General features: G+C 51.5%; 1 protein-coding gene across 1 annotated transcript; it reads left to right on the top strand.

Moving 5' to 3' along the window:
• Window positions 1-1,920: 1,920 nt before the first annotated feature.
• Window positions 1,921-22,380, top strand: SAMM50 (SAMM50 sorting and assembly machinery component). The gene is made up of 15 exons (XM_072596370.1): window positions 1,921-2,129; window positions 5,888-5,998; window positions 6,627-6,728; window positions 6,943-7,030; window positions 7,658-7,764; window positions 9,595-9,725; window positions 9,822-9,909; window positions 11,728-11,856; window positions 12,304-12,375; window positions 12,802-12,888; window positions 14,411-14,481; window positions 15,853-15,920; window positions 17,284-17,430; window positions 18,254-18,395; window positions 22,180-22,380. Exons 1-15 carry the CDS (start codon window positions 2,109-2,111, stop codon window positions 22,223-22,225), a joined length of 1,410 nt encoding a protein of 469 aa, XP_072452471.1. The 5' UTR covers window positions 1,921-2,108; the 3' UTR covers window positions 22,226-22,380.
• Window positions 22,381-25,601: the final 3,221 nt, after the last annotated feature.

The raw sequence follows: 25,601 nt of genomic DNA on the forward strand, positions 1-25,601 counted from the left end.
CCCCATGGAGCTTAGAATCTGAGGAGAGAGGAGAAGAGGCAAACAGTGGGAGCTAAACTACAGAAGGGTGAACGGGAGTTAGAGAGGGGTTAAGAACAGGCGTACTGTGAATCCAGATGTTTCACTTCAGAAATAAGCATGACTAAGATTTCAGACTGATCCTCTCCAGGCTGCAGAGAGCCTCTAATGCCACCACCTTCATCTTCCAGATGGAGATGAACCCTGGAAAAGTCAAAGGCTCCTGGATACACACGGAGTCCTCTTCCCTTTGGAGAAAAGAGACACAGGGAGGTTGCTTGGCTTAGGTTATACAGATGGTAAGGACAAGCGGCAGGATCTGAGCCCCGGGCCTCAGCCTGCACAAGCACAGTGCCTTGCTGTCTCATAGATGAACGACGTCTGTGGATTAGACCGATACGTCCTCGAGAGCTGTTGTTTCCCTTTGTTCTCAAAGAGGATCCTGACATCAGGGAGGTGATGTTATGACATGCAAGTGGACTGGCTCTGAGTGAGGCAGGGCTGTCCAAGTCACCAGCCTCACTTCCTCCTCTGGAGCCCAGATACAGCACAGGACGACTGGAGATGGCCCTGGGTGCAGCGGGCAGAACACATCTGGATGTTCTCTAAGGTGTTGAATACCTTGCTACGCCCTTTGGGGGGCTAATAAAGTTGATCGCTCACTTCCACTGCCTGAGACAGAGTAAAGGAGTATTTGTTTTAAAAGAGGGCAGCTGAGCGGTGCAGTGAACAGAACCCTGGGCCTGGCATCAGGAGGACCTGAATTCAAACCCAGCTGTGCCACCCTGAGCAGGTCACCTCACCCTGTCTGCCTCCATTCCCTCAGCTATAAAATGACCTGGAGAAACCAGTCTCTTTGCCAGGAAAATCTCAAAAGGAACCATGAGAAGTGGGACCCAACAAGGATCCCGAGGTCTACCTTGTCTCTAAAGTAAGGCTGAATTTCAGTGCGTAAGGAGCATTACTAATGATTATTACTAGAATAACTTCATAACCGCCACTTTGGTCATTATTCTTGGAATTCTAACGCATGCCCGGGTGCGGGTCTGGTCTTGGATTCAAGATGGAGGACACTCCTGCTTCCTAAGAGGAGGCGGAGCCCGGGAGGCGGGGTCAAGCCCAGGAGCAGCAGCACCGCCTTCCTGCCTCCACCTCGGCCCGCCTGGGGCTGCCCGGGGCAGGAGGGAGCTTCTTTCCTGCTTTCTCACTTAAGTACCTAAGCCACCAGAAGGGCGGCCAGGAGCAGGGGGTCCCACGTTCTCTGCTAGGGTCCGGAGGAGTCCCGTGACAGTGTGAACCAGCCAAGGAAGGGCGGAGGGGGGGGCGCGGGGTGCAAATCCGGACTGGGACACTCAGCAGCTGTGTGACTTAACCCCCTTTGTCTGGGGAGCGCTGGGCTTGGGTGCAAATCCAGCCCTTAAGTGGGGCCAGGCTCTCCAAAGTGCTGGATATTATTATTCACCACTAGAGCCCAGGGCCTGCTCAGCTCCAAAGCTCTCAGTCCGGGGGTCCGAGGAGCTGAGTTCAAATCCCACCCACCGGGGCCGCCCTCGCTGCCGCTCCCGCTCCCCCTCCCCCGAGAATGGGCGCACTTCCGAAACCACGTGACTTTTTAAAAGGGGGGCGGGCTAGATGTCGGATCCTAAGTCACGTGCCCTCGCGGTTCCTCAGTCTCCCCCTCTGTAAACCGAGGGGTTCCTCGCCTCAGTTTTCTCGCCAGTGCACACACAAAAACAGAAACCTCAAGGCCGAGGCTGTTCGGCTCCCACCCTCTAGGCCCGCCCCGCTCTAGCTGGACCTCGACCTCGGCCTTGCCAGTCGCCCTTCGGCCTCCTCTCGTCAGCCCCGATCACTTCCGGGGCCTTGCGCATGCGTGTAGCTCCGGCTTCCCCGAGGACTTCCGGGGCACGGAGGCGCGGGCCAATGGGCGCCAGCGGCGCTGGCGTCGGAGGCGGGGCTAGGATGAGTGTCATGGCCGCCACCAGCGTTCCTGGTCGGGGCTGCGCGCGCCGCTCTAAGTAGAGGCCGCCGCCCTCCGGGTCTCCTCCGTGCGCCGCGGGGCCACCTGCGCCCCTTCCTCGGGAGGCGCCATGGGCACCGTGCACGCGCGGGTAAGGCGGGGCCGCCCGGGGGGAGGGGGAGGGCGGGACCCTCAGAGTTCGGCTTTACCGGAGGGGAAACCGAGGCCCTGCGAGGCGGAGAATCTCTGGTTCTTGTTAACGTGTCACCGTTCCCACGATGAGCATTAAAGTTGGGGACGGGACCTGGTTTCACAGGGGGAAACTGAGGTTTGCGAGGGCTCCCCTCTACCCGCCGAACCCCTTAATTTCAGGGTCTTGTGTGTATTTGCGCGCACCACGTGGGCGTGTTTAAGTTGGAGACACGATTTATGCTCCTATTTATGTAAACCGGAGGGGGAGGGGACTGGTCCCGTCCGGGAAACTGAGGCCCGCCTCTGGGCTCGATCAATCCGTCGGACGGACAGAGCGATCGGTCCGAGCTCTTTGTGACCCCCTCGGACCGAACTGCTGCCCCGGGGGGCCGGACACCCGGAGGCCTTTGCCCCTTCCTTCCCCAGCGAATTACGGTGCGGCCGGGGGCAGTGACGGGCCCAGGCTCACCCAGCTAGCGGGTGTCCGCGGCCGGCCGGCTGCCTCTGCGCGTGCGAGGTCCTGGAGCCCGGTCCCCTGCACCCGTCCTTGGAGGGGGGCCGGAGGTCATCCCCGGCCACGGCACCGACTGGTGCCCGGATGTGGCCGCGGAGGAGGAGCTTTCCAGCCGTGCGGTCACACCCTCGTTCCTGCTGCGGCAATACAGGGAGGGCCTGCCCGGGTCACCGCTGGCCCGGAGGGCAGCCGTCCAGAGGCCCTGCACCCGGTGATCCCTGAAGGAGCGAGCCAGGGCCCGGAGAGGGCCAGCCCGGGTCACCGCTGGCCCGGAGGGCAGCCGTCCAGAGGCCCTGCACCCGGTGATCCCTGAAGGAGCGAGCGGCCCGGAGAGGGCCAGCCCGGCTTATTTGGCACCTCGGTCCCCTCGGACGTGCCATGGTGCTGTTGGCTCACGTGGTCTCTGCAGCCCTTCTGCCGAGGGATCCCGAGACCGAGCCCCAGGCCTGGGGGCCGCAGAATACAGGACGGGAGCAGACGTGACCCCCTGGTCCTGCCCCAGGAATGTGGGGGGGGGGCCTAACAGCACAGGCCCCCTCCCCCGTGGCAGGAGCGGCCGAGGTGCCCAGAAAACCGCAGGTTTGCTGTGCCCTCCCTGGTGACCACAGGTGCTCATGTTTTATCCTGTCTGCACAAGGGAGGGGTCCAGCGAGAGGAGGGGAAAGAACGTGTGGAAAGCCTCTGTTTACCACCTACCAGTGTGTGCCAAACATTGTGAAGGGAAGGCCGGCGTGCCTTAAGAAATTTACTTTCTACCCACCTGATGACCAAGTGGTGACTGATGGGAGGGTTTGCCTTTTCCTAAGAGCAGGTTGACACACCCTGTCCAGGAGCAGTGACAGCTTATGGCTTCTAGGTCCGGAACAGAAAAGGGAGGAAGAGGGTTTTCTGGTGGCCATTGAGAAGCCTGGCTGGAGCCTAGGGCTGGCATTAAAGGGTTTGTCTAGGGCTGATAGGAAGATGTCTTGGGAAGGTGATTGACATGGGAAATTGTAGCTTTATGGAGCAGAAAGTCTTCTCTTTGGGGTACAAATCTAGCCATGGTATTGCTGGGTCAAAGGGTATGCAGTTTTATAGCCCTTTGGGCAGAGTTCCAAATTATTTTCCAGAATTGTTAGACCAGTTTCACAATACCACCAACAGGGCTTTAGTGTCCCTGCTTTTCTGCATCCTCTCCGACTTTTGCCTTTCCTTTTCTGTCCTGTTAGCCAATCTGATCGGTGGGAGGTGGTAACTCAGAATTGTTTTAGTTTGCATTTCTTTGACCAAGAGTGATTTAGAGCCTTTTTTTCCTGTAACCATTGATAGCTTTGATTTCTTCATCTGAAACCTGCCTGCTCATAACCTTTGATCATTTATTGGGGAAGTGGCCTTTTTATAAATTTGGCCAAACTCCTTATATAATTGAGAAGTGAGCCTTTATCAGAGAAACTAGGTTTAAAATTTGTTCCCCAGTTCTTATGGATATGTTTCTAGCCAAAAGGGAAGCAGTCAGCTATTAAGGAGGAATTGAAGATTATATTTTATAAATTGCACAAGATTTGGCAGTCTACATTCATAAAAAAAATTTCCACACAGGGAGTTTTCACCCTGATGACCGTTCCATGTCTTCCTAAAACTCTCCTCGCACGCTTTTTCATTCATCCTTTTGATTCTCATGTGCAGCTCTCTCAGACAGGCACTACAGTCCCCTCTCCATTTGACAAATGAGGGGACTTGAAATGTATGATGGAAGCAGGACCATTTATGCATGTGGTCCTAGGTCTAGGACTGGGAGAAGAAACTGAGGCCCAGGGCATGTGCCAGTTGGAGGCAACCACTGTATCTGTCCCCCTAGAGCTAGGAGGATAGGAGGGGTAGTCACAGACACAGCAGGGATGGAGGGAGAGGTATGGCAGACACACTGGAGGGAGAGGAACATCATCAGCCTACCCTTTCCTGCCTTTCCATTTTTCTTATGCCATGCTGACCCCAAGTACTCTGGTGGCCACTGACCCAGGCCTCCTGGCTGTGCTGCACCCACCACATTGGCTCCTGACCTTTTCCCTGGCTGCTCCCCAATGTGCTTGGCTGAAATCCCACCTTCTATAAGAAGCCTTTCTCAATACCACAGTCCCTTCCCCTGAGATGCCCCAGGTTGTCCTGGGATCTGTCTGGTTTGCATGTCGCTGTTGGCATGTGTCTCTTCTGGCAGACTGGAAACTCCCAGAGAGCTGGGCCAGTGTTGGGTTTGTGTTTGCCTTTCCATGTGCCCCTGGTACTTAGCCCAGTGCCTGGCATGTGGCACGGCCTGACCAGGGTGGTGATTGGGGCAGGTTTTACCAGAGCTGACTGATTGGATTGGAACAGACAGGATCTTGATGTTGGGGATGAGGAGATGGGACAGGCTGCTCCAGACAGCCTGGGCCCAAGGTCTCCACTAGGCATCCTCACTCCTCCCCATTCCTCCTCCTCCTCTTGTTTTTCTCTGCTCCTCCTTATGCAGAAAATGAGTAAACACAGAGGGAAGGAAAATTCTGGCCCATCTTATCTCAGTCATAATTTCTAAACACAAAGAAGTGAAAACATGGAGGATTTTAAACAAGAATAAGACATCGCCTCCTCTCTTTACATTTTTACCTGCCTGTACCATTTGGCTTATTACCCATTACTGACCTATGACCATGAGATCCAGAGAGCCAAAATGGCATCCAACCCGAATATAATTGTGTGATAATTTGGGATATAAGTGTATAGAAAACCAGTCTAGCCTTGTGTAATTTACATGATTTCTTGATTTTAGAGAGTTCTGTATATATATCTTTACCTTTATTTACCTAGGCTGGTATTTCACAAACTTTTTGAAATCAAAGTTTTCCAAGGATACCACTGTGCTATTTATTTATAATTTATTCTGATTTTTGGTAATAAGGGCTAATAAAACTAATTTGGTTTTGAAATAAAAAAAGAATCTCTGCCCATGTTATCAAAGGCCCCACCTCTGTGTCATAGCTGGGGGGCCAGCTTAGATTGGGATGGGGACCATCTGGGATCCTTCCCCTGAACCTCCAGCAGGACCCCCAGGCTGTGGTTCCCATATAATAGACCCAACCCTGACTGCTGGTGTTGGGCCAACACTGGGGCCTTGGGCAGTGGAGGTGCGTCCTTGTTGGCTGTTTTTGGTCATGTGACCAGCTGTGATTTTTTTTTTTTTTCCCCTTCAGAGCTTGGAGCCTCTTCCGGTCAGTGGACCTGACTTTGGAGGTTTGGGAGAGGAGGCTGAATTTGTGGAGGTCGAACCTGAAATCAAGCAGGAGGTCCTGGAAAACAAAGATGTAAGTGTTTTCCTGGAGCCCCCTCCGCAGATCCCTCCCCAAGAACAGACTTGGGAGCATCCAGTACCCTTGTGTTTAGTGCTGCCTGTCCCAAAGGGCTCTCTTCAGTCCTTCTGAGATGTGAGCATAGTAGGGAAACCGAGGCCCAGAACGGGGAAGGGAGGCACCCAAGACCACACCCCGCTTTTCTTTGTTATGAGAAAAGGTTTGTTGTTGGGGTTGAGGTCAGTGGGAAATGATTTGTAAAGGAGAAAAGCTGAGAATCTCACATGAAAAAAATGTTATTTGGGGAAAGAGAACGATCAGTGGAATCTTTTGTGACATGCACAGAGTTACATTAAGGAGGGTGATGGGCAGAGAGGGAAGAGAATGGGGCTGGTGGCCTTTGAGCTTCAAGATCAGAGCTGCTGCTTTGGAGTTTTCGCAGGTCATCCTGGAGAGCTCTGAGCTGGGGGTTGGCTGGTTTTGAAGAGTGTCTCCAATTTGGCATGTGACACACATGAGATTAGAGTTCAGGGGAGATACACCGAACCCCTGGGGCTGTGCTCTGGCTCTTGGTGACATCTCCAGAGGCGTTTACCAAAGGTTTGCTGACTGACCAACTGACCGCTCCCCTCTCTCTGCTCAGGTGGTGGTCCAGCACATCCATTTTGATGGCCTGGGAAGGACCAAAGATGACATCATCATTTATGAAATCGGAGATGTCTTCAGGGCTAAGAACCTCATTGACGTGAGCGCTCTTAGACACCGCCACGTGGGCGACTGCCATGTCTCTCCTGCTGAGATGTTATATGTGAAACCCTCTCTGTGTCACAAACGCTTGATTGTAGCAGGGTCTTGGAAATAGGCATTTTCTGTTGTTACTTTAAAAACAATTAGCTCTTGCATTTTAGGCATCGTCTCCTCCGCAGTGAATTCTAAGGTTACCTTTCTTACTTTGGCAGGTGATGAGGAAGTCTCACGAAGCCCGTGAGAAGCTGCTGCGCCTCGGCATCTTTAGGCAGGTCGATGTTCTCATTGACACGTGCCAAGGTATGTGAGCCTCAGCCTTTCAGCTAGTCAGGTCTCTGCACACACTTGCATTCTTGAACACCACACCCATTCAGATGAAGAAGGAGAAGATGCCAGGCTCTTGAGACCCTAGATGATTGGGGAGAGGTCATCACAGACTGTGTGATTGCTCTGAGCTCACTAAGTAGTGCCCCTTCTCCAGTGCTCTGCCCCTGCCTTCCTCCCCGGATCTGATCAATTTGAGGGGAACCTTGAGCCATGGGAGGCTGGGCTGTGATGCAGAGAGCCCTGGCCCCAGAGTGGGAAGACCCAGGTCCTTGTTCAGCTTTGCTCTTAATTCCTTCAGGGATCCTGGGCAAGTCCCTCAGCCATTCTGGGCTTCCATTTCCTTGTCTGTGAAATGGGGATGATGCCAACCTGCTAAAATGGTTAGAACAGTCTTTTAGGTGGCAATACTCAGAAAACAAGTGGTTTTCCTCCATGTGGAGGGGCATGCTCTGAGTGGGCATGTGCATCTCTGGACATTTACTAGGTTTTTCTAGATGAGCCATTTTCGCTCCCATCTCCTTTTGCTTTTCCTTGTGTGGCCATAGAGCTGTCCTTGCTTGTCCTTCCTGGTCTTCATGTGCTCGTTTCTGCCTTGAATAGGCGACGATGCCCTCCCCAATGGCTTGGACATCACCTTTGAGGTCACTGAACTGAGGCGATTGACAGGCAGCTACAACACTATGGTGGGCAACAACGAAGGCAGCATGGTACGCTCACTTCTCTTCTCATTTCCAAAAACATCGTGCAAGGAATTCTGTTTTCCTCATTTCATGGGCTTTCCCCTTGTCCTGCTGAACAGAATGAGATCATAGAATGTCGGGGCATAGAGAGGCCTGAGAGAGAGGCCTCGTCTGTCCCCTCCTGGTCCAGGTGAGGGAGGGTACGAGGGCGGCAGCAGAGATCAACTGGGGCCCAGTGTCTCTGCCACCCGGCTGGGCACTGCCCTTTTTCTGGCTCAGGTTCTCTCCTTGGAAAATGAGGGAATGGGGCACCAGCCAAGGTCTAGCAGCTCCAAGATCTGGGATCCTAGGACCCCCTGCTTGTCTTCTGCCCCACCCAGAGTCACCCTCTGTGACTTCAAGAATTCTTTGCCTGCTCCCACCCCCAGCTGTTGTGCTTGTTAAGAGCCTCCTGGTACTGGGAGTTCCTGCCCCTAGAGTTAGATTTGCCTGCTCTTTACAAAGCCTTCAGCCTGTCACATCACTGCCCTTTCCCAAATGCAGCCCTCCCCTGTAACAAACTGTCCACAATGATGGCCCACAGGCACGCAGCTTGTGGCTCCTGTGGTCCCTTCTCTCGGAGAAGCAGGGGCAAGAGCCCCCTTTGTCCTTCATCCTCTGGGCCTGCCCCAACACTCACCCAAAGTGGAGTTATTTTATTAGGGATTTCCTCTTGGTATTCTGATATAGAGGATCGGCTGGGAGACTGTAGCTCGTTAGTATTTAGAGCACATCTCTTCTGGTCCCTCAATCGATAACAAATTCAGCCCATTAGCTCCCTCATTGTTCTGTGTCTGTATCTGCCTTGGGGATTTGTTCTCTAGGCATGCGTGTGTTTTAGCAGTTTTGCCTTTTTCCCTTCTCTACGGATGTCGCCATCAGCAGCATTCCCAGTCCAGCCAACTATATCCACATGCTGACTGAGTCTAAGGATGTGCATGTTGTTCCATTCCTCTGTTCTTGGGACTTTTGAATGGATGCATGTGGAAGAGTGTGTGTGAACTTGGGTTTTAAGGACAGAAAAGGATTGTTCTGCTCTACACTTCTGAATGATAGATTGACCCCTTTTGGGCATGGTCTGACATTTCAGAAGACTGATCCAACGTACTATGGATTTTCTGCTTTATTTAAAGGGACAAATAATCCCCAAAGCCACTTAGCCAAAAAGTGATAGAACTTTTTGGCTTTGAAATGTGATTTTTTTCACTAGTTTGTGACTTCTTAATCTTTGAAGGCAAATAATAAAGCCACAATATAGACATGCAGTTGAGGGGCTTCAGGTGGCCGCTGGAGGTGTGGGGGCCGATCTTGGGATTCATCCTGCAGAAAAAGCTTTGGAATGTGGGAAAGACCCCTTAGAGGGGTCTAGTCTGGCCCTCTTGCTCCACCAGAGAGGCAGGGGCCTCACTCCCTCAGGCTGAAACTAGCAGGGCCATGCAGTCCTCCCCTCCCTGGCAGTGAGTTAATTTATTGTTCTGGGAGTAGTTGTGGCTCAGACTTTCCCAAGGAGTTGATCGAGGCTCTGCCTAGCATGGATCCCATAAACTGTCTTGGCCTCTGCCAGGGATTCCGGTGTCTCTGCTTGGTGGCCGTACCAGTTTTGACCAGTTCACAGTGAATCCCCTTTTGCTGAGCTTGGCCTGAGTGAAGTCAGGAGAGCATTTGAGTGCCAGGGTCACCCAAAGTGTTTCAGGGCCTGGGGTCTGCTCCTTGTGTTTTACAGGGCTGGGGTGCGGGACCTCCCAGGCAGGACCCTCTCAAGCAACTCCTAGGGTCCCTTGGGCCGGTCTGAACCTCAAGCTTCTCTCTCTGCCCTAGGTTCTTGGTCTCAAGCTTCCCAATATTTTTGGCCGTGCAGAGAAGGTGACTTTTCAGTTCTCCTATGGAACAAAGGAAACTTCTTATGGCCTCTCCTTCTTCAAGCCACAGCCTGGAAACTTCGACAGGAAGTAAGTCTCACTGCCCTGTTGGGCCGGAGGTGGGGGTGAGAGTTGGACTTGATTGCAAGGCTCACCAGCTCTGCCCACCACCCCTTCCTCTTCTAGCTTCTCTCTGAACCTGTATAAAGTCACTGGCCAGTTCCCATGGAGCTCCCTTCGTGAGACAGACCGAGGTGTGTCCGCCGAGTACAGCGTGAGTAGCACCTTGGGGACAGCTTTGTGAAGAGGTGCCAGGGTGGGCAGTGGGGGAAGAGCATGGTGCCCAGCTGATGCTCTGTGCCTGTGGCTGGGCACCTGAGGGCGGTGAGCAGGCCACACTAATCAATAATGTCTGTGGCTCTGAAGCCTGGGCTCTCTCCTCCTCTTACTCTTGCCCTGCATGTTAGGTTCTTGCAACTTCAGGCTGTCATGGAGGTGGCTCAGGAACAATGCTGCTGCCCCTGGGGCCTGGGGTCTCTCTAAGCACCTTCCCCATGCCTTTACCTTGAGTCCCGCTGTCTGCCTGCTCTTCTTTCCCTGGCCCACAGGCAGAATCCAACTAGTTCTGTCCTTGGAAAACCTTCTGGTACCCCTCTTCTCTCCTTTGCTAGAAAAGACTCGAGGGGCAGAGTGGGGAGTTGTGTGGGGCAGGCCCTCCCTCCAGTCTGGTCCAAGTCCTGCTCTGCTGCTGGTCCTGGTGACCTTCAGGGGCTCACTTGGCTTCCCTGGGACTCAGTTTCCTCAAGTGTAGAAAGGGAGGAAGGAGAACCAGTTGACTTCTGAGACCCCTTAGAATTCAGAGCTCCTGACAGAGGAGCTGCCAGGTCAGATTTATTGAGCTTATTTAATTGAGGATTCATTGAGCTCAGCCTTCCCTGTCCTGGCCTCTCCTCCACAGTTCAGCCCCTCTGACCCCAGCCTCTGGAGCACAGCTTCTGGGGAAACCTGCATAGTCTCAGCTTAGGAATGAAGTCCAGGCTTTCTAGACAGGCTTGTGCAGAACACACGGGCCCACTGAGTACTGGGCTCACTGACAGGTGCGTTAGATCAGGAGGCTGCTTTGTGCAAGCCTCAGTCCTGTTTGCAGATGTCTTAGCTTTAGTGAGCCTCTCGTTTTATAGACAGAGAGAAAAAGAGAAGGGAGCAGGCAGTTAGAGAATGCCTGTTGTGTGCCAGGCACCACACTAAGCACTTGGTCATTATGTTCTCAGACCATCCTGGGAGGGAGGGGCTGTTATCTTTCCCATTTTGCAGTTGGGGAGACTGAGGCAGGCAGTGGTCAAGTGACTTGCCCATGGTCACACAGGCAGTAAGTGTCTGAAACTCAATTTGAACTCAAGAAGAGGAATCTTCCTCACCATAGGCCGTGTTCTATCCACTGCACCTCTGAGCTGCTTGTGAGAAAATTGAGGTTTATAAAAGGAGGTGCAGAGATTCGTGCAGAGTCCCACAGCAAGCTTAGCCTGCAGTGTGTTTCCCGCAGGTGAGAGAGAGAGAGAGAGAGAGAGAGAGAGAGAGAGAGAGAGAGTGTGTATGTGTGTGTGTGTATGTGTTTGTATGGGTGAGGATCTGTGGTGAGAGTGTGCGTATGTATATGAGTGTGCATGTCTGTGTGAGTGTGGTTAAGGTGTAATTGTATCAGTGTATATGTTAGTGTGTGTCTAAACATGTATGTGTGTATAGTGAAAGTGAGAGTGTGTGGTTATATGATTGTGTGTGTATATGTATGAGAGAGGCAGGCACAACTCGTGGGGAGTGCTGTCCCACCCACAGGGCAGATAAAGGTGTGACAGGTGAACTCGGCCATCCTTGATTCTCAGTTCTGGTACTGTGTGACTTTGTCCAAGTGTCTGGGCCTCAGTTTCCTCACCTGTAAAGCAGGGAGTTGATCCCTCACAGTGATTGTCTCCAAGGCCCTCCAGCCTGAGAGTGACCATTGCTGCCCTTGTCTGCATGCTCGCTGAGCCACCTGCCCTCCATCTGTGAGAGAACGCAAAGCGCAAGCTCCAGTGGGGCCTTTTCTTCTTTGTAGTTCCCCATATGGAAGACGAGCCACACCCTGAAGTGGGAGGCGGTGTGGCGAGAGCTGGGCTGCCTTGCAAGAACAGCATCGTTTGCCGTTCGCAAGGAAAGTGGACACTCTCTCAAATCATCTCTCTCGGTACGGACTTTTCTGGGGGGAGGGAGACTCCTGGCAGCAGCCATGTGCCTTTGAGGCTCCTCTTCCTTTACCTTTTTGCGTGGATCTTCTCCAGGAGCACAGGAAGATGACATACCCTGAGTCTTGAGTCATTTTTTGGGGAGAAGAAAATGGATTAGGGGCACTGATTGCCCAACCTTAGAATCATCCCCAGAGAAGGCACAGGATGTGCTTGGGCTCGGGGACCCCTGGGCACTGAACCTGGTGTCACCCACACAGGGCAAGGAGGGATAGGATGGGGTTGGAAGGCCTGGGGGGAGGAGGGGGTTTGAGAAGGGCAGGGAGGATGACCACTGGTTCCCTACCCCTACTTGATGGTGTTTCCTGCTGGAACCAGGAAGCCAGTTGGGGGCCCCACTAAGGAGGCTCCTGGGTAGTCCCTATAGACCTCATTCTCATTTCTTTCAGCACGCAATGATCATTGATTCTCGGAACTCCTCCATCTTGCCAAAGAAAGGCGCTCTGTTGAAAGTGAACCAGGTAGTGTCCACTTCACTAGTGCTTCATGACTTGGGGGAATCTCCCAGGGGTTTGACAGGAGAGTGAGCCCAATGAAAGCATTTCTAAAATGCCACATTTCATTTAATTTTGTGTTTTGAAACCATCCTAGACTTGGGGCCTGCTCTTGATATGACTCTAGAACAGGGGGTCCTGTCTACCATGGGAGAGGGGAGCATTCAGCTCGGTGATGCCAGCTGTGACGGAGGTCTAGCAGACAGTCTGCATGGTCACAAGCACATTTCTTAGGTACTCCCATAAGGTGATTCACTCCCCCGGTGCACCATTCCATCTATGGGTTCTAGGCTTCTCTTACTTAGGGAGCCCAAGACCCCGAGATTCGGACCCCATGGCCAACCCACCTGCCTGACCAGCACGGGCTCTGCTCTGCTCTCCTTTGTGAAATAGGAGCTGGCTGGCTACACGGGCGGGGACGTGAGCTTCCTCAAAGAAGATGTTGAACTTCAGCTGAATCAACAGCTCCTCATGGATACAGTGAGTCAGCATTGGTCCCCAGCAGAAGGGCCATGTCCAGAACCTCCCAAGGGTCAGCAGATCCTTATGTGAAAACCCAGGTGTTGGGTCATTTCAGTTCATTTTAACCAAGGCTGAAGATGCCTCTGGACTCCTCTTGGTTAGATTCGCTTCTCTTGCTCAGTGTGCCTGAGCCCCAGATGCACCTTCTGTTGTTAGCCTTCCCCCTCACAGAAAGTGAGGGCGTGCCCTAAGGCTGCAGCCCAGATGTGTGTGTGTGTGTGTGTGTGTGCGCGTGTGTGCATATGTATATGAAAGTGCAGTTACCACCCCCTGTGTTCTGGTGCCTAAGCACGGTGTGGAAGTGACCCTGCACTCAGCCCCCAGGCTTCCAAGGCCAGGCCCCACAGTCCAGCCTAGCTTTACATGTCTCTCTCTGAGGCATTGCAGACCCCACCTTTAGGAAAATGTGGGCTCTAAAGTGTGGTTGTGACCTCTGCAGATGTCCTTGGACGTCCTTGATACAGCATGTATCATTTATCCTCCTTGAGGGAGGAGGATGCTGAGGATCACGGTTTGGGTGAGTGCCCAGGGCTGCAGCTGGAGTTGTCCAGCCTTCCTGGAGCCCTCTCCTGACCCCCAAGCAGTGTTATAATTGAGGCCCTTTGACTAAAGCTTAGGGTCTAGTGATTCTCTTTTGTTAAATATCCATCATCTTGACTACCCTCTGTGTGTGTTGAGGCATCAGTGTGTCCCAAAATGCTCTGGCTGTGTGAGGCACAACTTACTCTAAAGGCTTATAGGACCCTTGTTTGGCTTTTAAATACCAATACTTCTAAATATCGCAGCCCAGGCCCTCAGCCCAGTTCATGAATTTCCTTCCTGTGTTGGAGTTGAGGTCTGTGCCCTGTCTCTACCTCCTTGGGGTGCTCCAGAGCTTACTGTGAAAAGTGCCATCAGGATGCTGAGCTGGCCAGGTGGAATGGGCAGGAAGACATCAGCCCAGGGCATTCGGGGCCATGGAGGAGATGGGGTCTGAAAACCCCAGGGAGATATGGCTCTGAAGAGGCTGTTGAATCCTCAGGGCACCAGTGACCATTTGCGTTTGTGGGATTTCTAAACCATGCTCTAGTAATCAAGTGGTTGTGTACAGATGGCTTGTACTTATGTATCTTCTCCCCATCTTATGGATGAGGAAACTAGGCAGCCCCTGAGCCTGTCCCAGCATGGACTGCCCCATGGGAATGCCTTTGGATGGGCTGCACTCTGCAGGGTATGGGATGTGGGCAGGAGCAGAGATTTCCTTCTTTGTCCAAGTTCTTGTTCTGAAGGAGGCCGGGGTCAGGACTCTCCATTGGGCTGCCCATCACAACCCTTTCACAGCATGTCTCCTGTACACTCCCATGGTGCTCAGGCTGACACAGAGGGGCTTGATGGAGCTGCCCTTACACCTTTCTCTCCCTCTCTCCCTCTCCCCCCTCCCCCCTCCCTCTCTCCCTCCCTCTCTCTCTCTCCCTCCCTTCTTCTCTCTCTCTCTCTCTAGGTTTTGTCGGCCTCCCTCTGGGGTGGGATGTTGGTGCCAATTGGGGAGAAGCCATCAAGCATTGCTGATAGGTGAGTCTGCCACCATCATCTCAGTATTTGCATCACTGTCCCTTTATGGGGAGCCAAGCTCCACAGTTGGGGAAGCAGGGTTGTCTGAGAAGCCAGGCTCTCCCCCTGCTCGGACCCTTGCTGTCTGGCTGACCTTGCACGAGTCGTTTCCTTCTCTGTGCCTTGGTTTCCTCATCTGTTGATTGAAAGGGTTCCTTTTGGCTCCTGCCATCCTTTCTCCTCCAGGCCATGCCTGGTTATTGTAATGACAGTTTGATGGTGGTTTTCAAAAGCTCTTATTTAGAAAATTTGGGGCTCTTTAAGGATGGAGACAAATGTCCTGTGTAGCCTCACTTTGAGTCTGTTAGGTGTCAGACCGTGGCAGCGTCTCACATGGCCCCGAATTTGGGGCTGTGCTCACTGTTGTCAGGGTGAGGAACTTTGGCAAAGCTGTTCACCACTGGCTCTGAGATACGTTCCTCACAACCACCCAGACCTCAACTCCAACAGAGGAAGGAAAGCAGGGGTTTCTCTCCAGAGCCTCACTAGGAGCTGAGCCCTCATTGGTCTGGCCAGTCTACACGCTGCCTCCCCACCCTATCCAGCTAAGCCCCATGTCCATGTAAACGGCTGAGCTGACTCGGGCCACATGCTTGATTGACGTAGAACCTTAGGGCAGACTTATGACTGAGGGAGCTGCCAGAAGCCTGGGGGCCTGGTCATGTGACTGCGGCCCCTCTCTGCACCCCTGCTGTCTCCTCTGTGAGGCAGAGGGGTGGCGGCTCAGCCTTGGCTCTTGGTGGAGGGTTCTATTCCTGGCAGCTTTTAACCATCTTGGAAGGTGAGTGGGGAGAGTTTCCATCTGGTCACAAAGTTCTGAGAAAGCACCTCTGTTCCCTGTGCACCCTAGGGCATGTTCCACATTTGTAGCCTTTTGAACACGGGGCAGGAAGAGCCGGGATTGGCTTCAGGGAGAGGCCGAAGAGGGGACGTGGGGGCAGAGCAGGCCCAATGTCTGTGCTCCCCACACTTACCGCATGTCCTCCCATACCCAGAATATAACAGGCTGAGAGTTAACCCCTCCCATTCCACCCAAGGCCAGCTGTGCTGGGAATGTATGTGATGGTTCAGTTGTAGACCCTCAGGGGTGGGGATAGACCCTATTATGTCATTGGGATTCCCTGTGCCAGTGCCCCAGTCTAGGGCACCCCTTCTTTATTGTTCCTAGTGACTAGTCTGGAGCCATATAGGCATTGAGGTCAGAGGCAGGATCTGAACCCAGGACTTCTACTTCCAAGCCACTCAAAGCCAGGCTGCTCTTGTGTCCACTGGCTGACTGGGGGTCATGGGGCTCCTGTGTTTCACTGAGGGGCGGGGTCATTGTCATTTCAGGTTCTATCTCGGTGGTCCCACAAGTGTTCGGGGCTTCAGCATGTACAGCATTGGACCCCAGAGCGAAGGTGAGTCTGGGCCCTTCTTGCCCTGTTGGGGCCTTCACAGCCTCTCTCCTTGTCTGTTCCACGTTTGATAGATCAGTGTCAGGTCCAGACTGGATTTTTTTTCGGAAAGTGACTGGAAGGCACCCCCACTTTTCTTCAGCACTCACATCGATGAGGAGAGTGACCGTGGTTCTGGATCTGACTCTTTGTCTCTGTTTCCCTGACTTCCGCTTTTGCCTTCCTTGTCTCCCCTTGGCCTAGACTCCCCTGTCAGTGGCCCCCTCTCCTTCTCAGGTCTAGTGTTCTCATCCAGCCTTTGGGGGTCCATGAGGGCCTACTTGCCCCAAGGGCACCCTGATTGGCCCACCTGTCCAGCTCTTGGGCCTCCTTTTCATGAGGTTGGCATCTTTGGGATAAAGCAATGCCTCTTTTCAGCCTCTTCTTACATGCACACCATTGTTGGTGACACATGACCCGTGGCCACCTCCTCACACCAACCCTGGGTCTTTTTGGGTTCCTGGTGATGGTGATGGTGATGGTCCATGATGGTGACCACCAGCACCGTGGGATGGTTGATAGGGTCCACTGAGTGGTCAGTGATGAGCCCTGGATATAGTCTGTGTCCCTCCCGGAGACATACAGCCTGCATGACCCTGAGCAAGTGAGGCAGCCCCAGGCTCCAAGTAGCTGAATAGCCGCTGTCTGCCTCAGGACAGGGGATTTCATCAGGAGACATGGGTCAGGCCAAAATGCACTCCCAAATATACACACACTCTTTCCTTCCCTCCCTCCCTCTCTCTTCCTCTTTCATTTTTTCTCTCTCCCTTCCCCCTCCTTTGCTCTTCTCTCCTTCCCTCCCTCTCCTCCACCTCTCCCTCTCTTTCTTTCTCTCCCTTGGCCCTCCTCTCAATCCAGACCATGTGCATTTTCTCACTGGCATTTGCTGTCTTGACTCCCACGAGGAAAGAGTATCTCAGGTAGCCCAGGACCTCAGTGCAGAGGCTCCCACAGTCAGGGCTCCCATCTGGGAGAGGGGTCCCTGGCTGACCTCTTTGATAAGAATCCATTATGCTCCCCCATGGACTTGAAATCCCATGGTGTCCAGAGACGGGACAGGAAGTGATAGGTGGAGGTTACAGGGAGAGAGGGCTCTTCCTTTGAAATCAGTCCTCCGGACAGTGGGAGACATGGAAGTGGTCAGGGGGTGGCCAGCTGACTCCAGACTGCAAGGGAGGACAATGAGGTGACCTGCAATCCAGCTTTGGGTTGTGACCTCAGGAGTCTCCACTTCTCAGGGGTGAGAGTGGGACCCTAGCTCAGGGTCTGCTCGTCCTGTTCCCCTCCTGCCCCCCTACATGTGTCCTGTGTGTGTGCCCCCATCTAGGTGACTACCTGGGAGGGGAATCCTACTGGGCAACCGGCCTGCACCTCTACACGCCACTGCCCTTCCGACCGGGTCAGGGCGGCTTTGGAGATCTCTTCAGGACCCATTTCTTCCTCAATGCGGGAAACCTTTGCAACCTAAACTATGGTAAAGTCAAACTTTCTGGGAGAATGTGCCACACGTTATGAGGTCATTTCTGTACTTTCCTTTTCTCCCCTATTAAGTGGTAAGGTCCCTGTAGACAAGGAAGGAAGGAGGGAGAGAGAGGGAGGGAGAGAAGAAAGATAGAGGGAACATTTATGAGGCACTGACTATGTGCAGAGTCCTGTGCCAAGTGCTGAAGATACAGTAGAAAAGTCAGACAAGGCAGCCCTTGCTCTTGAGGGTTCCCATGGTGAGTGAGGAGACATTGCAGAGGAGGGGGGCCCTTAGAGTCAGCATCAAAGCGCCCAGGGCTGAGGGCAGCTGGGGGCGTGATGTGCCTGGCTCAGGCAGCCCCATCTGTCTCTCAGGGGCCTGGCTGCTCGACCTAGGCAGCTCTGCCTGCCCCGGTATGGCAATTGGTTGGCACTTGTTACTGGGAGTCGTGAGGAGGTGGGCCCCTTCTCTGTGGTTTCTCCCTTCACTGATGGCTGTGGGGGTTAGGCTGGAAGCAGGAATGGTGGCATTTGGTTGGCAGCTGGTTGAGTATTATTTCTGTAAATAATGACTAGAATAATAACTAGCATTTACAGAGGGCTTCCTACATGCCAAACACTGTGCCAAGTCCTTTACAAATATTCCATGTAATTGTCAACAACCCTGGGGGAGAGAAGCCATGGTTATTCCCATTTTACAGATGAGGAAACCGAGGCAGATTGGGTCTCACAGCATCTAAGTGTGTAAGGCCAAGCTTGACGTCAGCTCTGCAGTAGGCCTTCCTCCCTGCTCTCCTGTCTGCCCTGAGTAACAAATTCTTTCCCTTTTTCAGGGGAAGGTCCCAGAGCTCATCTTCGTAAGCTGGCTGAATGTATCCGTTGGTCATATGGTGCTGGAATCGTCCTCAGACTGGGCAACATTGCTCGACTGGAGCTGAATTACTGCATCCCCATGGGAGTGCAGAGGGGTGACAGGTAGGCTGGCTGGGAGCTGTGTCCTCCCCAGGAGGGCCTGCATGGTGGTACACACAGCGTGAATCATCTCAGTGTCGCCTTTGGGAGCCGGCTCTGGGACCAGTGAGCGATGAGCACTGCTCCCGCTAGGAAAGTCAGCCAGCAGGGCCAGGCCCCTAAACTGGTGCTGGGGTACTTCAAATAATTTTGCTATAATTGGCTCATTCTGCTTGTCTGCGTAAATGCATTTTCAACACAAATGATTCTAAGCAGATACACGTGTGACCTTCTTGGTTTGAGATGTGCTGTTTATTCTCCTCTCCCAGCACATACCAATGGACTCAGCTTGGTCTTCCAGGTTTTCCTACCAAACCCTGTGCACACATGGCCCCATAGCTCTGAGAAGGGACTGGACTGCCATGGTTCTGGGGCAACTTCCACTTTAAGATGAAGAGGTTTGCGCTGTTGGCTCATAAAGACTCTAGAGCCCAGATGAGGACCATGGGGGTTGCTGGTCTCACTTGTGGCTGTAGAGAGCCATTCACTTCCCTCCTCCTGATTTGTCTGCGAGATTCATGTTAAGGTGGCAGGTATGGTCCCTGAATGAGGGCTCCCATGTTAACTTCAGGTAGATTCACAGTCAACAAACATTCAGCAAACCTTGAGGAAGTAGCATGGAGGCCATTCTGGATTTTGAGGAAGCATAATTAGATCATCCAGCTCTTGGGAGACTGAGACCTTGCGTACCCTTGGGCAGGTCTTTTGGCTGTGATTCAGTGTCCTGGTCTATGAGACTAGGATTGATTTGATCTGTTCTCTCCATCCCTACAATCTTGTAGCTGATTAGCTGATGGACATCTCTATTTTCTTGTTGAGTGGCTTCTCTCTGTAGTTTTCTTCGAGGCCACTTGGGGCCAGTCTTTTCTGAATTCTGTAACCTGACTTGAGCTGCTATGCTGAACTGGCCTGGATCTCCTTTTCATCAGATAATGTTGGTGCCAAATTGCTCTTTAAATTGCTTTACATCTTGCCGTCTGTCACCAGCGAAATTAAAGGCATGTCCTAGAGAGTGTGTTGATCACAAAGTGGTTGATCTTTGAAGGGAAACCAGACTATTTGTCTTTGACTTTTCAGAACCTGCCCTAGTACACGTGGGCTGCCCCTCTGTCCTTCACCAGGCGCTGGCTGCCAGTACATCTGCCCTGAGCTGGGGAGGGTGTGGAGGAAAGGATCCAAAAGGATTGGGGGCCAGAGAAAATTCACCTCTCCTTCCAAGTCTATTGTTTGTACTTCTGAAAGACTTGTAAACCTGGAGGCAAAAACCTACATCCAAGTCTTTATATTTATATCTAAGGTCTGAAGGGCCAGGGCAGGGAGATTTCTCTACTGCCATATTGGTGGAGTTTTTTGCCATTTTCAAGTGCTGGTAAGGAAGCTGTCTGCACCAGGAGGTGGTGGAACCTGAGGGAGGTCCTTGCAACCCCCTCGTAAGCGGTGACTTACTTTTGGATTTCCTGACAAGCCCTGGGAGCGAGAGAGAAACTTCATTGCCTGCATAGATGATGAAGAAGCAAATCTGAGAAACCAAGGAGCTTAGGGTTCATCAGGTCGAGTCTGCCAGTATTTATTAACCTCCTGCTGTGTGCCAGGCCCTGTGCTAAGTTCTGAGGCTATGAAGAAAGGTGAAAGACAATCGGGCTCTCCGGGAGCTTCCCGTCCAAAGTGGGAGACAAGCAGGGTACAGACAAGCTAGAGCCAGGACAGATTGGGGCTTATCTCAGAGGGAAGGTACCAGCATAATGGGGGATGAGGAAGGCCTTTTTGCAGAAGATGGAACCTTCTCTGGGGCTTGAGGGAAGCCAGGGGGTGGAGATGAGTGAGAGAATTCTAGGCCTGGAGGATAGCTCTTAAAAATGCCCTGAACTGGGAGATGGCACATCCTGTTTGAGGGAAAACAAGGGGAGCAGTGTCACTGGGTCACAGAGGACGTGGCAGAGGGTGTGTAACATGTTGGAAGACGGAACTGCAGCGGGGGCCAGGTCATGTAGGACTGTGCCAAACAGAGGGTTTGATGTTTGATCCTGGAGGTGATTAGGAGCCGTGGGAGTTGACTTGGGGCAGCCAAGAAGACCTGAGTTCAAATCCAGCTTCAGATGCTTATTAACTGCATGCCCTTGGGCAAGTCACTTTGACTTCTGTCTGCCTTAGTTTCCTCAACTGTCAAGTGGGAATAACAGGAACAGCTACCTCCAGGTTTGTTGTGAGGCTCAAACATGTTATCTTTGTAGAATGCTCAGCAAAGTGACTCCACATAGTGGGCACTATGTAAATATTGTATTGGAGGGGCCTCACCTAGTCAGACCTCCACAGTCACTTTAGGGACTGGAGCAGCGAGAGTCTTGAGGCAGCAGACTCCCCTACAGCTATTGCAGTAACCCAGGTGTGAGGTGATGGGGGCAGTCAGAGAAGAGGAGGGAGTGTGTTCAAGAGATGTTGCAGAGGTAAAATTGACAGACCTTGGCACCATATGGGATCTGGAGGTGAGAGAGAGGAGGCCAGGGTGACTCCTGGGTTGGTTGACTGGGGTCCTGGGAAATGGTGTCGCACTTTACAATGATAAGGAGTGTGGGAGGGTTTGGGGGAAAGATCCTGAGGTCAGTTCTGGACTCATTGAGCTTAAGGTGTCTGTAGGCTATCCAGAGGGAGATGTCTGAAAGATGGTTGGAGACACAAGACCTAAAGTCAGGAAAGAGGTTGGGGCTGGACAAATAGATTTGAGAAACATCTGCAGAGCTAAAGAAATCAACAGTAACATGAGTGCAGAGGAAGAAGATAAGAGAGTGAAGCCTTGGGGAATGCTCCATGACTTGGGTCGAGAGACTGAGAAGTAGTCAGCCGGGTAGGAGGAGCACCAGGAGTGAGCAGTCATGGGAACCTGGAGAGGAGGGTCGTACACAGCATCAGAGGTTGCAGAGAGGTCAAGGGGGCGGAGGAAGGAAAGACCGTTGGATCTGCCCATGAAGAGAGCACATGTTTCTTTGGAGAGAGCAGGTTCAGTGGAATGAGGAAATCAGAAGCCAGACTGGAAGGCCTTCTCAAGGAGACCAGTCACAAAGGGAAGAGAGAGGCAGGATGGTAGCTGGAGATGGGCGAGAACTGGGATGATTATTTGTCAGCAATAGGAAGCAGCCAGTGAGTGAGGAGAGGGGATGGTCTGTTGGAGGAGATGAGGTGGAATGAGATTGCCAGAACAGATAGAGGAACTTATCCTTGGCAGGGGAAAGGCCTCTTTGTGTGATAGAGGGGCAGAGGAGGAGATAGTTGTGGATTGCATCTGACCCATGGGAGATAAGGAAGAGGGGAGAAGAAAGAGCTCTTGGCAGATGGCCTCAGCTTTTTCAGTGACCTATGTATGAGGCAAGATTCTCAGGAGAGAGTATCGTCAGAGCACAGCTGGTCACCTTGGCACTCTTGCTGAGGCCAGAATCCAGATCTCACTGACTGCCCCTGCTGTCTTTTTCCTAGAATAACTTCTGATGGACATCGTCCTCAAATAATGGAGGTACTCTCTGCACTGGATGCTGAGCTTTGTAAAGTACAAATGGTTTGGAGATCACATTTAAGCTACAGATTCTATTGGAAGCCACTTCTGTTACTGTTAAAAACAATTTCAAGATCTGTAGACTTCTATTGTCTCCTAGGCTTCTCATTGGCATGTTTTCTGAGCAGAGGTTCATGGTTAGGAATGCTGATTGTAGCCCTTTTGTGCTGACACCTCATGTCTGACATGTGTTTTTCATTTCAGGATATGTGATGGTGTTCAGTTTGGAGCTGGGATAAGATTTCTGTAATTTTGAAGAAAAACCTGATCCTGTTACAGCCACCCACAAAAGCTTTGGAATGAATCACCCAATGCTATCCACTCTTTTCTTACAGCCTAAATCTTTGTGTGATTATTTAACTGCAAACTTTACAGGAAATTACATTAATAAATTTTAAAAAATAATCCTCCTACAGTTATACTTTTGCTGTGATTTCCTTAAAATAGTAGCCACTGTACCTCACTGGGGTAGCAGTTAGGTAGGTCCTCCTGAGGCAGAGGAGGGATGGACTTGGTGGGGGGCTCCTCTGGGACAGCTTAGATAAGTCCAGAAAGGTTTCTCTCCAGAATGCTCACCTTGAAGAGAGGGCCACAGGAAAAGGCACTGAGATGCATGGAGGCTGCACTTTTTACCAGGGGAGGGAGACAGAATTCGCAGGTTTTAAGGGGTATTAAAAGCGGTGCCCTATTGTTTGAAGTACTTAAGAGGAGACCTTGTGTGATGATAGACCCTCGTGTGCCCACGCAGACTGGACAGTGTGCTATTTTCCAGTTACTTTTATTTCTGGATTACCATTTCTTAGTTTTTGAGGGACAGCAGAAAGTACCCTGGTCTTGGAGGCAGGAAAAGTGGATTTGGGTTTCTGTTCAGCTGCTTACTTTACAGCCTTGAGCGAGTCACAGATGCTCAGAATTAAAAGGCACCTCTGAGGTCACCCAGCTGAGTTGGATGAAAGGGCAGGAATGCTTTCTCTAATGTCCTTGACAAAGGGCGCTCCAGGCTCTGCTCCAAGACCTGCTGTGTGTGAGGAGGAACTCCTTTCCCAAGGTGTCCCATTCCGTTTGGAGAAAGCTCTTATTATAAGAAGGTTTTTCATACAGTGAGCTAAAATCTGCCATTTTGCAGCTCCCTCCATTTCTTCTAATTTTATCTTTTGGGTCCAAGCAGAACACATCTGTTCTTCTACATAGCAATCCTTTGGATTCTTAAAAACAGCCGTTGTATTCCCCCGAAGTCTTTTCTTCAGCTGATCTTAGATACCTGAATTCCAGTCCCCTCCATCCTCATCCCTCTCTCTGGACTCACTCCAGTTTGTCCACGTCGTTCAAACATGGCATCCCTGACTAGGCTGTCGGACCCCGCTGCCACCAGTTCCATTGTGGACATTATCCCTTACTTCATATAGGCTAAGATCACGTTAGCTTTTCTCGGTGGCCATGTCATCCTATTTTAATCTTCTAAGTTTTATCCCATCATTCAAACCTGTTGAGATTCAACTCGACCAGTATCTATCAAACACCTACTATGTGCAAGACACGGCCCGGTGCTGGGGACAGAGAGACAAAAATGAAACTACCTGCCTATAGTGAGCATATCTTTTACTGAGAGGAAGCAATGTATCTGATAAGTAAAATCGCCTACACAGTATACTTTATAGAGAGAGAAGGCAGCAGCAATTAGGGCTATCAGGAGAAAAGACCTCTTGGAGAAGATGGAATGTTAGCTCCTCAGGGCAGGGGCTATTCCACTTTGTTTCACTAGTGCCTAATATAGTGCTCCAGACACTAGTCATTTCATGAGTGCTTGTTGGTTGATGTATCCCAAGCACCTGGCACAATCCTGGTAGCTTGTGATTTGTACGTAGTGTTTTAGAAGACACATTTTCCATTTATGAGGTGCGTGGAACCATCAGCATTCTAATACAGGAAAGTGATGTCTGCTATCCTGACTGTCATTTATCCACTTAGCTCTCCCTCCCATAAATCAGCTACCAGACCTTCACCAAAATCAATTAATTAAAAAATGCCCAAAAACAAAAGTACAGTACTTTGCTGCCCGCCTTCCAGGCTAACATTCTCACATTAATGGTTGTTCTTTAGGTTTGGGCATTCTGCCTTTTCTGAGCTCATCTAATTGCACTAATCCATCTCTGCACATTTCATATACAGCGAGAAAGACTGTCAGTGCTTTGCTAAAAATTCAAGTAGGCAGAAAACAATGAACTTTCCTTCAGTATTTTCAAGGCTTACAAAGCACCTTGTACATAGGCATCTCATTTAGTCATGCGAGGTTAACAAGGTTCCCCCAGGTGGCCTCTGGGTCTAGGATCTTAGATCTAGAACCCTTTTGTCCTTGATAAACCAGAGTAATAAACCTATCAGAAAAGGCTATGGAGTTAGTTAGCCAATGGCTCTTAGTGAGCATCCCTTCTCTTCTCAAAGCTCAAGACACTGTTAGTCATACATTCTAGAATTTTGCTAGGAATCAATAACAAAGACCTCACCTTCTTAGTTCTGCTATGTCTGTCCCATGGTCCTTCCAAGAAAACCTGTGGCCACCCAGGAATCCAACCCATCACTCCCCTCAGCAGTGCTGTGTGGTCACCAGCCAACTTAGGGATCAGTTGGCACGCAGGGAGGACAGCGAGGTGTGCCTTCTCACCCTCTCCTCCCTTGTCTGTTTGGAGCTGGTGCCCTTCCCTGTACAAAGCACTTGCTAAGTATCGCCTTCTTCATAGTGAGCAGAGATTGTTTTGTTCTTAATAGGCACTTAAAAAATGCTTGTTGATTGATTCTTGGTAGTAGAAAAGAAAAAGGCAGTGATAATTGAGCAGCACTCGGCTTTGTCTCCCATTATCATTCACTTCAAACACAAATCTCATCCTTTCCTTGGCTCTTCTTGGCTCCGATTTCATTTGGAATTTCTCCCTTCCTCATTTTACCCCTTTATTCCTGTAGTTTTCCTCACCAGCACCATCTCATTTTGAGCTTTGGCAGGTCTAATACTTTCCAGCAGAACTAACTCAAAGTTTGGTATTCTCCCTTGGTCCCCTGTCCTTAATTCAATTTCTGGGCATGTGTTCTAGACCTGTTCCTGGGAGAAACATGCCTTGTAACTTTTTTTGCAGGGGAGAGTGGTGAGGCAATAGGGGTTAACTGACTTGCCCAGGCTCACACAGCTAGTAAGTGTCATGTGTTTGAGGCGGGATTTGAACTCAGATCCTCCCAGCTCCAGGGTCAGTGCTCCACTGCTGCACCTAGCTGCCCCATGCCTTGTGACTAAGGTAGTATATAAAAGTGAGATGATTATGGTGGTGATTTTTAATTGAGAGTCTGTATTATAGGCCTAGTCTGTGGTAGGGATTGCGAGTAAAAGGGGATTAGGATGGCCATAGGACCTGTGATTTCACTGGTTTAGGAAACTCTCAGGTGAAACTTTTTCCCTCCACCGGTGCAAGTCAGCACACTGCTTACCTTAGTTACCTAAACCTCCTGAGAGGTTGGGACTTGTCCAGGGTCACACAGTCAGAGAAGGGACTTGAACTCAGGTCTTCTGGGCCTCGAGGCCAGCTCTCTGCACTCTACCCCTCTCGGGGACAGCTGAACGAGCGTACTCCTGCCTCCAA

Source organism: Notamacropus eugenii, chromosome 3 (genome assembly GCF_028372415.1).
Source record: "Notamacropus eugenii isolate mMacEug1 chromosome 3, mMacEug1.pri_v2, whole genome shotgun sequence".
Taxonomy (NCBI): Eukaryota; Metazoa; Chordata; class Mammalia; order Diprotodontia; family Macropodidae; genus Notamacropus; species Notamacropus eugenii.

Excerpts from the sequence above, each read along its gene's own strand:
- SAMM50 (XM_072596370.1), top strand. The coding sequence starts at position 2,109 with ATGGGCACCGTGCACGCGCGG. Across the intron at positions 6,729-6,942 it reads GGGCTAAGAACCTCATTGAC|GTGATGAGGAAGTCTCACGA; the intron begins GTGAGCGCTCTT and ends TTACTTTGGCAG. Across the intron at positions 15,921-17,283 it reads CATTGGACCCCAGAGCGAAG|GTGACTACCTGGGAGGGGAA; the intron begins GTGAGTCTGGGC and ends GCCCCCATCTAG.